Below are 15,711 nucleotides of genomic sequence, written 5' to 3' on the forward strand. Positions count from 1 at the left end.
TGGCTGGCCACTTGCGTTGCTCATTTCTTTCCCCTCTCTACTAAAGGGGTCATATATCCACCCCCTTTCCTTGCTCGAGCCCCTCAATCTCCAAAGCTGAATTGGGATATAGCACGCTCTTCCGCAAGATCGGAATCCAATTTTGCCAAATCTGACACAACCGTATCCACCGCTAGTTCACTGCTTATCCCGGCCAGTGTCAGCACTCCGGTTTGGCTATGAAAGGTCGTCCTCTTCCACGTCCGGGGTTAGGAAGGAGTTTCTTCAGCTCATGAACTGCTGTCCAACTGGTATTGCTGAGCAGCCCTTCCACTTTGGTAGGCCCTCAAAGACACCTTCGGCTTTCAGGAAGCCCTCCGGATGTCAGAACTCAGCTGTGCTCTGCGGAGCTCTCCACTCATACAGCCATTTGCACTGATAGCTAGCCCCGCCTCCTCAGCCTAAACATTAATTTCAATCTCTATTTCTTGCATGTATTTTCTCAATTCCCATGACATTCATATCATATAAATTCTAGACCATGATTTGTTTGTAGGCAACTTTTAAGATATTTAGTGAACAAGTAGACCCGATTTCCCACTTTAAAGGGGGCTAGCGGGGTGATTTGTGCTGGTCTGCCTGGCTAGCGGCTTGGGCAAGGGCATGCTTGGTATTTTCCCACCCCTGTTTTAATGAGTCCATCCACTTAGGAACATTTAAGTTGGAGGCTCTTGAGGTAACTCAGGCATAGGCACAAAGTCCATCCCACTGTGATTTGGAAAGGAGTTAGCCCAGTGCTACTGTGGACTGCATTGTTGGAGGCTACTTCCACAAAAGGTAGCAGATCGCCCCAATTATCCTGGTAGTCTACGTAACATCTCAGGTGCTGTTTCACCATGGCATTCTGTCATTCTGCGACTCCATTCGTGCTTGGGTGAAAAGCAGAGCTCAATCCCTATGAGGACCCAATGGACCATAGGAACTCCTTCCAGAACTTCATGTAAACTGGACTCCTCAATTGGAAATGATCTGGCGGGGCATTGTATGCAGCCTATAAATCTGCTTGATGAACATTTTTGCTAGTTTCTTAGCTGATGGTAATCCAGAGCAAGTGGTGAAATGTGCTTGCTTAGAGAACAAATCAATCACTGTCCAAATGACGGATTTCATGGCAGTGCATATGGAACAGCTTTTTACATAGTCCTCCATGTGTGCCTTCACTTTGGCCACCAAAACTGCCTCCTTGCCAAGTGGAGGGTCTTTAGAAATCCAAAGTGACCAGCCAACTGGGAGTTGTGACTGCACTGCAATACTTTCTTTTTTAAAAAAAATAAATTTTATTGATTTTATAATTAAAACAGACCAACAACACATACATAAATGTAAGAGAGAAAAAGAAAAGAAGAAAAAAAGAAGAAAAAAAGAAGAAAAGAGAAAGAAAAAGATAGAAAACAATTAAAAACATTTTCATCTTCAACAGTTTGTGAGACCTCCTTTTTATCCTTATTTTATGCCATATACACACTTAATCCTTACATATATCTGTATATCACTACTACGATTCTATCCTATCCTCTTTTTCCTTTTAGTGTGAAATCTATCTTTGGTCTATCCATTTGTACCAGCAGTTCCAGCTGTTGTAGTATATTGAAGTGTCTTTATTTTTTAATGCCAAAGTTAATTTGTCCATTTCTGCACAACTTGAAATTTTTTGAATAATCATCTCCTCTGATGGAACATGAGGCTGTTTCCAACATTGTGCAAAAGCCAATCTGGCCGCTGTCGAAATATATATTGTTATATATTTCACTTTTTTTGGTATTTGTTTATCAAAGATCCCTAATAGAAAGGACTCTAGTTTGAATTCGATCTGCACTGCAATACTTTCAATCTCAGGCTGGCAGGGGTGTACAGCTTAGTTCCTTTCCAAGCTAACCCATCATGTAGTGTTAGGATGTTGGGGTTGTCTTTTAACCATAGGTCAGTGGGAAGTGCAGTCATTCCTGCAGTGATCGGGTCTCCCATGCGGTCATCCTGACTCCTAGTTAGGCTTCAGGTGATGACTTGAGCGGCTTGCTGAAATTGGGGTATGACTGCATGTTCTACTTCCTCCCATCAACTCTTAAACTGAGGTTTTCTTGACAGAGCATCAGCCAATTTATTCTTCTCTCCTGGGATGTGCTTCAGCTCAAAATTGAAGCATTAAAGTATTGTGCCCAGCCTAAGGGACAGCTTTCTTGGGGTCTTTAGTGCTTCTAGGTTTTTGTGGTCAGTCCAGATTTCGAAAGGTTTGAAACTTTGCTGCCCTCTAAGAAATGCCTCCAAGACAGGAAGGCCTATCTCCCATATGGCCCATTGTCTCTTGGTGTTGGTGAGCTTTTTAGACAGATAAGCTCAGGGTTGCAGTTGGTCCAGGGAGTTTTCCTGTAGAAGAACTGTGGCAACAGCGACATCACTGGCAACAGCTTGCACTACAAATGGCTGTTCAGGATCAGGGTGTCACAGGATTAGTTCTTTGGAAAACAGTCCCTTTAACTCTTCAAAAGCTCATTGATGTTAAAGTGTCCAGTTCAGAGGTTGGTTGAGTTTCAGTTTGGGGTCGGTCCCCCTTGTTTTTAGTAGTTCTGTAAGTGGCAGAGCTATCTCAGCGAATGTGGGAATGAATTGCCAGTAAAAAATTGCAAACCCTAGGAAGCTTTGAAGTTGTTTCCGGGTGCCAGGAGGTTGCCAATCCTCCTTTAACTTTGGCTGGGTCCATTTCAATCCCCTCATTCGACACTCAGTAGCCAGGTAGTCTAGGGAGGTCTTGTGGAACTCTCACTTTGACAGCTTGGCATAAAGCTTAGCATCTAGGAGTTTTTTAAATACTTGTCACACTAGTTTGACATGCTCCTATATTGTCTCACTGAAGATGAGAATATCAGCCAATTAAAGTGGAACTCCCTTGTATAGATGCTCATGCAGCACCTTGTTAATGACTTGCATAAACATCATGTGGGCTCCCTGTAGTCCCAAAGGCATGCCTTTAAATTGGAAGCTGCTGTTTTCCATTCATCGCCCTCTTTTATCCATATGCGGTAGTAGGCTTCTCAAAGGTCTAGCTTTGTAATAGCAATAGCACTTAGACTTATATACTGCTTTATAGTGCTTTAAAACCATCTCTAAGTGGTTTACAGAGTCAACATATTGCCCCCAACAATTTGGGTCCTCATTTTACCCACCTTGGAAGGATGGAAGGCTGAGTCAACCTTGAGCCTGGTGAGATTTGATCTGCCAAATTGCAGGCAGCTGGCTGCAGCAGAAGAAGCTTGCAGTATTGCACTCTAACAAATGTACCACTGAGGTTCTTGTAAACAGTTTCCCCCTTGCCAGATGGTTGAGCATGTCCTTCATGATGGGGAGGGGATAGGTGTTCGGTACACAAACAGCGTTTATCCTATGAAAATCAGTGCAGAGCCTCACCCCCCCATCTTTCGTCTTTTTAAACAATATGGGGGTTGCAACCCTAGATTTGGCAGGCTCTTGCTAAATTGCCATCAATATACTTCCTCAATTCATCCATTTCTTTAGGGTTGAGTACATTGAGTACATTTTTGGCTTTGGTGGTTTTGCCCCTGGGATGAATTCTATTGCACAATCTGGGTTGGTGGTGGGGGAAGTACATTGCACTCATCTTCTGCTCGTCCTTTTTTAAAAAATTTTTTATTAATGAAACAGCAAAAAGAAAAAACATTTAAAAACAATGAACGTGGTGCATACATCCCGACACACCTACTTGTCTTACATTCTCAAATAATACATATAACAAAGAATACAAATTTACATATATACATAAATGTTAATTGTCATTAATACATTTACTTCTTTCTTTTTTTAAACCAGTGGTAAAACTTCTCCCAGATTTTGTAATAATCAGATTCAATACTATCTTTTAACCCTTGAGTTACTCTATCCATTTTGGTGCACGTCCAAATTTTTCTAATTATTTCCATCTCGTCTGGCATATCATTACATTTCCATCTTTTGGCAAGAAATAGTCTCACTGTGGTGGTGACATGGACTATTAAATATATTATCTCTTTATTATATTTTCCCACATTGATACCCAATAGAAAAATTTCAGGTCTGAATTCTATTTTAATTGTACACATCTTTTCTAAATAATTTCTAATTTTCAGCCAGTATTTTGAGTTTTTTTCACATTTCCACCATACATGGTAGTATGTTCCAATTTCTTTATTGCATTTTCAACATTTAGGGGATAGTTTCGGGTACATTTTTGCCAATTTTGATGGAATATGCCATTGATAAAACATTATGTGTAAGTTTTCTTTATATGATTCCATCAAAGTTATTTTTCTATTCCTATCCCATAAAATTTGCCAATCGTCCAAATTTATACCATATCCAAAGTCTTTCATCCAGGCCAACATTGTTTCTTTCACCTTTTCTTTTCCTAGTTTGCATTCTAATAATACTTGTAAGTTTTTTTAATCAGATTCTCATCCGTACCTAATAATATTTTGTCTAATTCTGTTTTCCATCTGCTAATACCCCATTCTTTCATATCTTTACTGTACCTTGACTGTAATTGTAAATAGGCGCACCATTCTATCTCAAATCCCAGGTCTTCCAACTCCTGTCTTGTTTTTAAATCACCCTTCTCATCTAATATGTCCTCATATGTAAGAACCTGCCCTCGACGCAATAAATTAACGCTTCTAATGTAGATAGCCAAGTTGGTATTTCAACGTAAATTTGTCATTTAGTTTTATTCCATACATTGAGTAGGGTCTGCCTAATTTTATGCCTTTGAAAATAGCCATGAATTTGTTCTTTGTCTTGTTACAAGAAGGCACGCCACCCTACTTGTAGATTATATTCTTCTAAGGTTAATGTTCTTTTGTTTTTAACACTTATCCAATCTTTAACCCAGGTCAGAATAGCTGCTCTATAATATTTTTCCCAATCTGGTAGGCCAAATCCTCCTCCTTTCTGTAGCATCCTGCAACAATTTCAGTTTAATTCTGGGCTTTTTGTTCTGCCATATAAATTTTGATATTAGCTTATCCAAAGAATTTTTTTTCTAATCAAAGAATTTTTTTTCTAATTTTACCAGAGCATTTTGGAATAAAAACAATAATTTGGTAATATGCTCATTTTTATGGATGCGATACTCCCCATAAAGGAGAAACTTAAGTTGTTCGATTTCCTGAGGTCTTCCACTAATTTTTTAATTAATGGAATATAGTTATCCTCTTTGAGGGTTATACATTTTGCCGAAATTATAATTCCCAAATATTTAACTTTGTTTATCATCTGGATGTTCATTATCCTTGTTAAGTTTTGCTTTTGTGCATTTGTCATATTTTTAGTAAGTATTTTAGTTTTTTCCTTATTAATTTTTAGCCCCGCTACTTCTCCAAATTCCTCTAATTGCTCTATAAGTTTTAGTCCCAAATTTTGTGGATCTTCTAAAATAAAAACCAAATCATCAGTGAAGGCTTGTAATTTATATTCTTTCTTTATTTTTAGTCCTTTTATTTCTGGTTCTTTCCTAATTATTCTTGTTAATATCTCAAATGTTAAAATAAATAATAATGGTGATAATGGACATCCCTGTCTCGTTCCTTTTTGTATCTCAAATTTATTTGTTGTATGATAATTTATCAATATTCTAGCTTCTTGTTTGTGATATATTGCTGATTAAAGAATTTTGGCCCAAAATCGGTATACTTAATTTGTTGCAGAGTGAAACTCCATTTTACATTGTCAAAGGCCTTTTTAGCATCCAAAAATAATAGTACTACCTGTTCTCCACTACGATCTTTGTAATACTCTATGATATCTAGAATTGTCCTGATATTATTCCTAAGATGCCTATGTGGAAGGAAGCCATTTTGGTCTGTGTGTATAAATTTGTTTAATATTCTCTTGAATCTTTCGGCTATTATAGTTACGAAGATTTTATTGTCCACATTTAATAGAGATATTGGCCTGTAATTTCCTATCTTTGTTTGGTCATTTTTTTCTTTTGGAATGATCGTAATCATTGCTTCCTTCCACGATTGCAGAATTTTTGCCTTGTCCAGGACTTCATTAAATAATTTAAGTAATCTGTTGCCTAATAGTTCTTGTTGAGTTTTATATAGTTCAGTGGGAATTGCATCTGGGCCTGCTGCTTTGTTATTTTTTTGTTTATTTATTGCCCAAGTTACTTCTTCAAAGTTTATTCTTCCATTCAATAAACTTTCTTCTTCTGATATTCTCGGAAGATCGGCTTTTTAAAAACAGTTTATCACTTTTTCTTCTATTATGTATTCTTCTTCTTTATATAGATCTTCATAAAATTTCTAAACTATATTCCTTTTCATTTCTTCCTGGTAGCATATTTCCCCCTGTTCATTTTGTAGCTTAGTGATCCATCTTTTTTCTGCTTGTTTTTTCAGTTTCCAAGCTAGCCATCTTCCTGGTTTATTAACGTTCTCAAATACATTTTGTTTTATTCTTTTCAGTTTTGGGGCTAGCTCCTCTTTTTCTAGCAAGTTTATTTCATGTTTTATTGAATCCATTTGTAGTTTTATCTCTTTTTGTTGTGGTTCTTCTTGCAGCTTCATTTCCAAGTTTCTATATTCCATTTCTAATGCTTTTCATTGTACTTTCTCTTTCTTATTTTTCTTCTCCATGTAGTTTGTTGCCACCCCTCTCATAAATGCTTTAGCCGTATCCCAGGTATTTTGTAGGGATATATCTTCTTTGTTCTCTTTAAAGAAGAGTTTCATTTCCTTTTCCAATTTAATTTTAAATTCCTTCTCCTTTAGGATCGTTCTTTGTAGAGTCCATCTTGAGGTCTTGGATTGGCCTTTCCAGCTAAACTTGATGTAACTATGATCTGCCCACAAGCTTGGTTCAATTTCTATTTCATTTATTTCTGAGATAAGCTTCTTAGACATTCATGCCATATCTAATCTCAACCAGGAATGGTGTCTATTAAAATAAAATGTAAATTGTTTTTACATGGATGATGTTCTCTCCATGCATCATAAATCTTAGCCTCTTTTGCCAAATCATGAAAAAATTTCGGAAATGCCTTTTTCCTTGTTATTTTCTTATTTTCATCTTTATAATCTATTGTTTTGTCTGTAATTGCATTAAAATCACCTAAAATACAAATCTCTTCATAATGTATGTCTATGATATTATTATACAGTTTTTGAAAGAAGTGTTCTTGTGGGCCATTTGGAGTATAAATTTCTATCAAAAGAATCTTTTTATCTTCTAATTCTATCTCTATTATCAATATCCTACCATCTTTATCTTTAAAAATTTCTTTAGCTGAGATCCAATCCTTTATGTATAACACCACCCCTCTTTTCTTTTGCTTATCTAATGACATAAAAGCATTTCCTAATTTTCTGTTATCTAGCAGGTGTTTTTGTTTCTCTTTTATATGCACCTCTTGTATAGCTATTATATCTGCATTCAATTTTTGTAGGTTATGAAATGCTTTCTTCCTTTTCACCGGAGAATTTATACCATGGATGTTCATCGAAATTGCTTCACATTTCTCTCTCTTTTTATCAATTTCTTTGTCTCGTACTCCTTGTAGCTCTCGTTTCCCTAGGTTCTGCATATTTTCTTTCATATATTTCTGCCTTTCTTCTTCCATATCTTTTTCTTATTATCTGGTGAATTTTCTTCCTTATTTGCTGCCTCTGCTCCTATTTCCTCTGCCGAGTCTTTCTTTCCTTCCACTTCTTCCACTGCTGTCTCTTCTTCATTAGCAAATTGTTTGGTCGTAGAAATCTTCCGCTTTGTCAATTGTGTCTAGTCGATATCTCTTCTCCTGCCAATTGACCATAATAACCTCCAGCATCAACCATCTAAAACTGATACTATATTTTATAAGTTTCATTGTCAGAAAGTGGTAAGGTCTCCTCAAGTCCCTTACTCTTCTTGGCACCTGTTTAAAGACAGTTATCTGATTTTTGCTATGTTCTACTGGCTTATTCTGTGCAATATTTCATCACGAGTTGACTTCTTAATCAATCAGACATTAACTTCTCTAGGAAGATTATGCCTTCTTGCATAATTCGTCTGCACTCTGTATGTCTCATCTATTTCCATCACAACTTCTTCTTTTTCAGTTCTGAATATTTTCGTGATTATCTCACCAATTACATCCGGCAAATGTTCCTCTTTTTCCTCCTTAATATTTTGGAATCTCAGGTAGTGGACTGCTTTTTCTGCTTCCAGAAGAATTACTGTAGATTTCAGATCTTCATTTGCTTGTATCAGCTTATCGTCAGGACCTCCACTTTTTTCTCCTCTTTGTCCATTCTAGATTCTATTTCCGGTATTTTTTCTTGGTTTTTCCACATCTCTTATTGGTAGCATTTGAATTTTTCATGTATAATTTGGATTTTTTCTTTTAACTCAGATCTTATTGATCCTATCTCTGTCTTCAAGTCTTCACGATTTTTAGATAACATTTCCTGCATTGTCAACATTAATCCTTGTAGATCTTTTATCGAGTTTGATCTCTCCCTTGGTAACATTTTGTCTATAGCTCTCTGTGTGGAGGGACTTGCCATTGAAGTTGTTGTCAATGTTTGGGTGGGTTTTTTTTTTTTTCCAACGCCCAGTTTAGGTATATTTGTGTTACTTGTCATACGAAATATCTTTACTATAATATTATTTTTCCACCACCTCTTCTGATTTTTCTCTTCTCTTTCAAGTCCCTCCAGTTCTGTAAGTTCTAATTTTAACACATCACACTACGATATTTGACTTCCCCCCTTATATCAGTTTTATATCCACTGTCAAATAAATCAACTATCTGAATGCTTATATTAATAATAAAACCAATCTAGAAATAAATCCAATCTAATATCCAGTATTCAATAATATGCTAAATTGTATCCACAATATCAACAATCAGTATATAATAATTAATTTTAACAGATATATTGCTTAAAGTAATCCCACTTAATCAAACCTTAAAGGTAGTAAATATATATCTAATTAATCTATAACATAATTTTAATTAATGAACCTAACTGCTAAGTATATGATACATAATTTATATTTGTATAATTATATCAATCTGTATTATCCAGTATATGCAGAAATCAGCAAAATCTTATATTTACCTATATGTGCAGTAATTTGAGAATCAACAAAACAAGCCAAAAGACAGAAGCTTTAACATAAAGGGAAAAGAAACCAACCATCCCTTTTTTTTCTTAGTACAGTTTCTCTTCAGTTCAGTGGCGAGCAGGTGTCTCTCACAAAGCACTACAATGTCTCTTTGTCAACTTCAAAATTGCCGACTCATTTTCTTCGTAATGTCCATTTTAGTTACTTCCAAGTTTCTTTTCCGAAAAAGTTCAGAACAGTTCAAAAAGATCCAAAAAATAAAAAAAAAAACAATTTCCCCACGATATTCAATCAAAATTATCAATTCTCTCTCAAGTTTTTAAATCAAATCCATTTAGTTCAAATCATTCAAATCCCCTCCGTTTTTTTGTTTTGTAATCCCTCGAATCAAAAATCACCCTTCTCCAAGTATAATCCAAAATTCTCTTCTTGCATTAATTCCAGGCACCGATCTAATCGTTTTTTCTTTTACAGCAGCATGCACCAATCTTCTCCCTTCTATTCGCCAGATTTTTTTTAATGCCTTCCCTATCTTCTTCCAATCTCTTTGCCCGCCATTAAATTTTCCGCTCCTTCTGTTCTTAACTAGGGCTGACTCTTAATGCTGTGTTTTCTCGATATCGATCGCTTTTGGCACCCCTTTTTGTTTTACTCATTTTAAAGTTCTTAAGGCTGTCCGTTTAGTATGCACCTTCGTTCTGCTATTTCACTGATAGTATGACCAGCTGCACGGTCTACCAATCGTCCATCCTTCGTCTGCTTGATCCAGGTTCTCTCCGCTCCCCCGCACGAACTGCCACCCATGTAGTTTCTTCAGCACCCCTACACCTTTGGAAACCCTACAAGCCTCCTTTGACCCCTGAAAGGTCCCGCAAAATGAAGTTTAAAAGAGCGTGCTTCGCAGAGAGATCTGCTCGCATATCTTCTCTCCTAGACAGCTGGCTCCACCCCATCTTTTGCTAGTCCTGATACTCTTTGGGTACATGCAGGCAACTGGGCGGCACCTCCATTGTGGATGCCACTCCCTCCCTTCTGGCTGTGATTGCTGGGTCCCAAAGATGGCCGGTTCTCAGATTGTGGAAGGGGTGGCAAGGGGCCAATGCCTATCCTTATTTTACAATAGCTGTCTTCCCATATATTGGTGGGGCCCATTTGTCTAGCCTGAGGGTCAGCAATGTGCAGCTCTAGAGCCACATGTGGCTCTTTGGGCTCTTTCCTTTGGCTCCCTGTCAGATGATCCCACCACTGGCTGGCCCCACTCCTCATCCTCCCCTCTCATTCCTCACCTGCCCTGAGAAGAGAAGGGCAATGGCGGTAGATGGAGATTTGCTCCGTATTCCAGACAGGGAGCAAAGCACCCCTCTACTTGCCTCTTTTTTCTGGCCCTTGTGCACATCTCGGCTGCTAAGGGAGAGACTTTCTGCCCTGAGACACTGGCCGAGCCAGCTATAGCCAATGTTATGCATCGTAATGGGCTCCAGGAGGAGGAGGGGATGCAGTCTCCCCCATTATGAAGCACACTAAGTTTAAGTGTGCTGTGCGAGGTGCTGCAAGAACAGCGAGCAGCCATGGAGGTGGTGAAAGCGGCGAAAGCAGCAGTGTCTCAGGGCAGAGAGAAAGTTGCATGTCTCCCCATATTTCTCTCACCACCTCCACAGCTACTTGCTGCTCTTGCAACGCCTTGCACAGCACACTTAAATTTAGCATGAGGTGCACATAGCACCAACAAGGGCTGGAAGAAGAGGCAAGTAAAGGGTACTTTACTCCCACTCTGGAATATGGAAAGAGTCTTCAACTGCCGCCGTCTTCTCAGGGCAGGTGAGGAGTGAGTGGGAGGGGAGGGGAGGGTCATCAGGGGGATGAAAGATTCATCTGGGAACCTGAAATGACTCTTGATTGAAATCATATGATAAAAAACACCCAAAGAAGAACATCCAAAAAAAAACCCCAATGCTTGCCTGTTTTTGGAAATGGTTCAAGGGGGAACACACACACACGAGAGAGAGAGAGAGAAAGAGAAAAGAAATGAGAGAGAGAGAGAGAAATCAGAGACAGAGACAGACAGAGATGAGAGATGGAGAGAGAGGGAGAAATGAGAGAGGGAGAAAGAAATAAGAGAAAAAGAGACAGAGAGATGAGAGAGAGAAAGAGAGAAAGGGTTTCTCTTGGAGGGGAGGAGAAAGATGAGAGAGAAAGGAAGAAAGAGAGATGAGAGAAAGAGGGAGATGAGAGAGAGAAGGAGAAAGAGACAAAGGGAGATGAGAGAAAAAGAGGGATAAAGAGTGATGAGAGAGAGGGGGAGATGAGAGAGGGAGAGAAGGAGAGAGAAAGATGAAAGAGAGAGAGATGAGAGAGGGAGAAAGATGAGAGAGAGAGAGAGGAGAGAAATCACACACACACACACACACACACACAAACACTGAGATATCAGTTTCCCAGGGAAAAGAAAACATTGGGAGCTACAAAACCTGGGTACACCTGGCTGGGGGAGGGGGTGACATGTGACACATTCACTCAGCTTTTGTGGCTCCCACTGTTTTATTTTCTGTGGGAAACAGGTCCAAATGGCTTTTTGAGTGTTTAAGATTGCAGACTCCTGGTCTAGTCAAGCCAAACTGAGGATGAGTACTTCGATCATTTTTGGGGCAACCACTAATCGTATCATTTCCCAGTGCCACCCCATTTCTAACCTTACAGGTTCGGTAACCAAAGTCGCTGGCTCCCAATAAGCAAACCATCTACTTGTTCAAAGTGGATAGGGTGTTTTAGAGTTATCATTTTAATTTCTAAATTTCTCACAGTCTGGAAACTAATTAAGCATTGGGTGCAGCCGGTGTTTATTGTAGCCTCTAGCTCTCCATGGCTCCTCTCTGGAGCACCATTATATGAGACTTTATGGCAAAAAGGCAGATGGCTTCACTTACCATCGGGTCCTCTTCGCCACTCCCACTGGCGTCAATCATCTCTGGAGCCGGAGTTCTCCCTGCATCAGATTGCAAGGGTGGGGGGGAACCTCCATGGATAGCTGAATGAACTTCCCCTTGTCTGGCAGCTTTTAGGGAGTTTTCTTTGACTTGGCTGCTGTTGGCATTAGTGCCTGGGGAATAGGGATTGCATGAGGCATTCCAAGCTCGATGGCCTTGCTGGCCCCATCTGAAGCACTTGGCCCCGGGGCTTGCTGCTGGTCTCACCTCTATTGACAGCTTGCCGGCTGGCCTGTGTCCAACAGCTGCTTAAGGGGTTTCTCTGGTGCCGATCTCCAGTAGGGGTGAATTTCTAAGTTCATGGTCACCGCCATCTGGTACCAATCTTGGATCCGGTCAGGCACCCCCCTGTAGGCACACACTTGCGAAGACCTTAACCAGGGCTTCTTTAAAGTAGTGGATGAAGTTATCACTCAGGCCAGCCTTGTAATTTTCTGGCCATTCTTCCAAACTCCCACACAAACTTCTTGGAGAGCTAACCACATTGCTTCAGTCCATTGATTTTTGCCTCAGCTTCCTCTCAGTTTGCCATGTCCTCAAATCAGGCCTTTAGGGACTGCACAAATTTGTCCACATCTTCCAACTCAGGGGCTCCTTCATGGTGGAGTTGAGCAATCCATTCTGCTGTTTCCCCTTCTCTCATATCTGCAATGACTGAATCATGTCCTGGTCTGACTGGTACTGAGGCCCTTATTGATCAATGTGAGCACAAATTTGGTTTAGGAAATAGGCCAGTTTTCCTGGGGTGCCATCAAAGGTAGCCAAGAACTGCGATGGCGGGGCAGCTGCAGCCGGTGGGGTTGGCGGAGGGATGGGATCCAGCATCTACTGGTACTGGATCCACCCCTGGCCTGGTAAAAAGCCTATCCAGGTGGAATTTGGTTGGTGGGCGGTAGACTGGGAGGCGCTGGTGGGAGATGATTGGCAGGCCTGGGTAAATCTCTCGTTCCTCCCCTGGTGCCTGGGCTCGAGTGATCCAAGGGCCCAGGGTGTCACCCTGCAGCAGCACCCTGTTGGACTATTGCCCCGACGGATGGCATCCAAAGAAGGAGGCTGAGCTTTGGTCTCGCCAGTGCCGAGTGGAATGAAGCTGAAGCCCCACTTTGGACTGCTGTGCTCCCTGACCCTAGAAAGTTAAATGTAGGCTGGACTAGAATCCAACCAGGCTGGATCGGGTGTGGGGATGTTTGAACTGTGGGTCCCACACTCAACTGATCAAGCTTCTTGGGTAGTCCATCAAGCAACTGACTCTGCAACCACAGTTGGAGTCTCCATTCCCTGAACTTGCTGAGCTCCAGGGGTTTCAATGGCCTCCACTTGAAGACTGCCACTTGCTCAGGTTGTCCTGACACCCCTTAGGTCCTGGGACTATCATCACGGATTCCAACTCTAGTTGTGCAGCTGGTCCAGCTGGCGGGGACTGCCATAGGGCCCGTTCCTTGGGTCAGCTGCCCCTCCAGAGTTTGGCCTCCACTGCCTCTGCTTCGGGTACTACAGCAGCTGATGGGGAACAGAGAATTCCGCAAACATCCTTTGAAGTTGATCCAGTAGTCCCTTCAGGGCTTCCCGTTCCCTGCTCCATCTTCCCTGAGTCTTTATGCCCCCATTAGGTTGGGGTGCATTTGGAGCTCAGGACCCCAGACAGTGCTTTTGTGAGAAGCCACTGGGATTTTCTTAAGAAGGAGATTTGGGTTAATGTCAGCTTTCCAAGTAGAACGCTTCAGATAATTCAAAACTCAGAGACAAAGTCCATCAAAGTAAGAATTTATTAGAGAAGTCATGTTGGCACATCTGGGGAAAACCCGAATCTGAATTCCTGTGTTTTCCCACCACCACACTAAAACTCACACTCTGCCCCATTTAGTGACTCCCAGGTGACCTTAGCCAATCAGCCTCCTGTCTCAGCTGCCACCAAATTCCAGTCACTCTTCTCCAGATGCCAGCAGCTTGTCCTTGATCTCTAGTGAAAGAACATTGTTGTGGCTATACTCCCTTTGCTACTCTCCCGTTCCCACAGCCTGCCCATCCCCCGCTGTGGCAGCCCGGATTCTGAATCATGATGGATTCGGGGCTGATACTTGTCACATTATACTCACATCTCAAGCTAGGGAGATTCTCTGAAAAAATATAACAATTAAGGAGCCTTAATATAGCTATTAAGGAGCCTGATTTCAGAGTCAACAAGAAATAATATTGCCCTAAATCTTTCTGCCCCTTTTGGATATCATTATTGCATATTCTTATGAGAGCTTGCTGTACTGCACTGCTTTACAGCTTTTACATACAATATTTTAAGGGCTCCTCATATGAAAAACCAATCTTGTCCAACACCATGTCTTGCATGAAGAGCTTCCTCCAATTGGCATCCACAATGCTCTTGTTACCTTATATGTTGCATTTTTTCTTCTTTTTTCATTCATCACACTAACAACTGATAAATTTCTTTCTTTAATTTCTTATTTAGTGGGTTAGAATACTCTTGTTTCTATATTCTTAGGGTGGGGTTATCAAACATGTATATATTTGAGTTATATCAGTTCTTTTAGATACTTGTTAATTTTATTTAACAAGCCAGAAACAATTGATTTCAGGTACTGTTATCAAGAAATCCTGTTTTGAAATAATGAATGAAAGTATTATATTCTTAACATTTATTTTCTCTCCTTAGGATTCTGATGGACCTTCTACGCATGAATGTGGCACCTTTGGCTGTCTTTCAGATGTTGCGTTCCATGTGTGCTGGGCAGAGATTAATTAGTACTGAGGCTCCCCCTGATATAGCACGAGGTTAGTGATGCCCCCATTTGTTGAGAGGCATGTATTAAGATGCCTCAGCCAGGGTTTGGTTTAAAGCAAGGAACAGCAGCAGTGACATTAATACTTTGGATCTTTGGAAGATTACCTATATAATAGATAATTTTCTATTTGACAAACATTCTGCATACACAATAGAGTTATGGTATGTTTTTTTAATGTCCTCATATTTGTGACCTGAGACAACATTCTATCATTAGTGTTGGACTGTTAATATCTGTTTTTCAAACAATCCACTTTGCTTGTGTTTAACATTTCCCAATTTTTTTTTTGCTTTTTTTAAAATTTGATTTTTCAATCTCTTCTAGTATCTACCAGCAATATAAGTTGCATTCATTTCTTGAAAAATCATATATCAAAAATTATGCTTTTTATTTTAAAAAGCAAACTTTATTGAATATACAATTAAAATAAATGAACAAACACATACACAACATAGAAAAACAAAGAAAAAAATGAATAAAGGGCAGTTCCATTATCGACAATTTGTGGTTCCTTATTTGTTATCATTATTGGTGTCATATTTACAATTAAATCTTAATGCGAGTATATAGTTACTACCGATGTAGCTTAATCTCCTTTACAGTTTAATAATGTTTACTATTATATTATCTATCTTTGTTCTGTCCAATTGTACCAACATTCCCAACTCTTGTAATATTCTGATGATTCTTTATTTTTAAGTGCTAGGGTCAATTTATCCATTTCTGCACAGCTTACTATTTTCTGAAGTCATTTCCTCTGTTGGAATATAGGCTTGTTTCCAACATTGTGC

At 39.7% G+C, this 15,711-nt stretch overlaps 1 protein-coding gene across 3 annotated transcripts in view; it reads left to right on the top strand.

Annotated features, from left to right (window-relative positions):
• LOC113438174 (mitotic-spindle organizing protein 2A-like) overlaps positions 1-15,711 on the top strand; it is a 42,915-nt gene that overhangs the window by 13,447 nt on the left and 13,757 nt on the right. For all 3 annotated transcript variants that reach the window (XM_087932053.1, XM_026703449.2, XM_087932052.1), the window contains exon 2: positions 14,791-14,909. In XM_087932053.1, the coding sequence (XP_087788179.1) occupies positions 14,791-14,909 (119 nt within the window). The remainder of the gene's footprint in view (positions 1-14,790; positions 14,910-15,711) is intronic.

The sequence above is a fragment of the Pseudonaja textilis genome, chromosome 3 (genome assembly GCF_049901715.1).
Source record: "Pseudonaja textilis isolate UNSWEBS1 chromosome 3, rPseTex1.2, whole genome shotgun sequence".
NCBI classification, from domain to species: domain Eukaryota; kingdom Metazoa; phylum Chordata; class Lepidosauria; order Squamata; family Elapidae; genus Pseudonaja; species Pseudonaja textilis.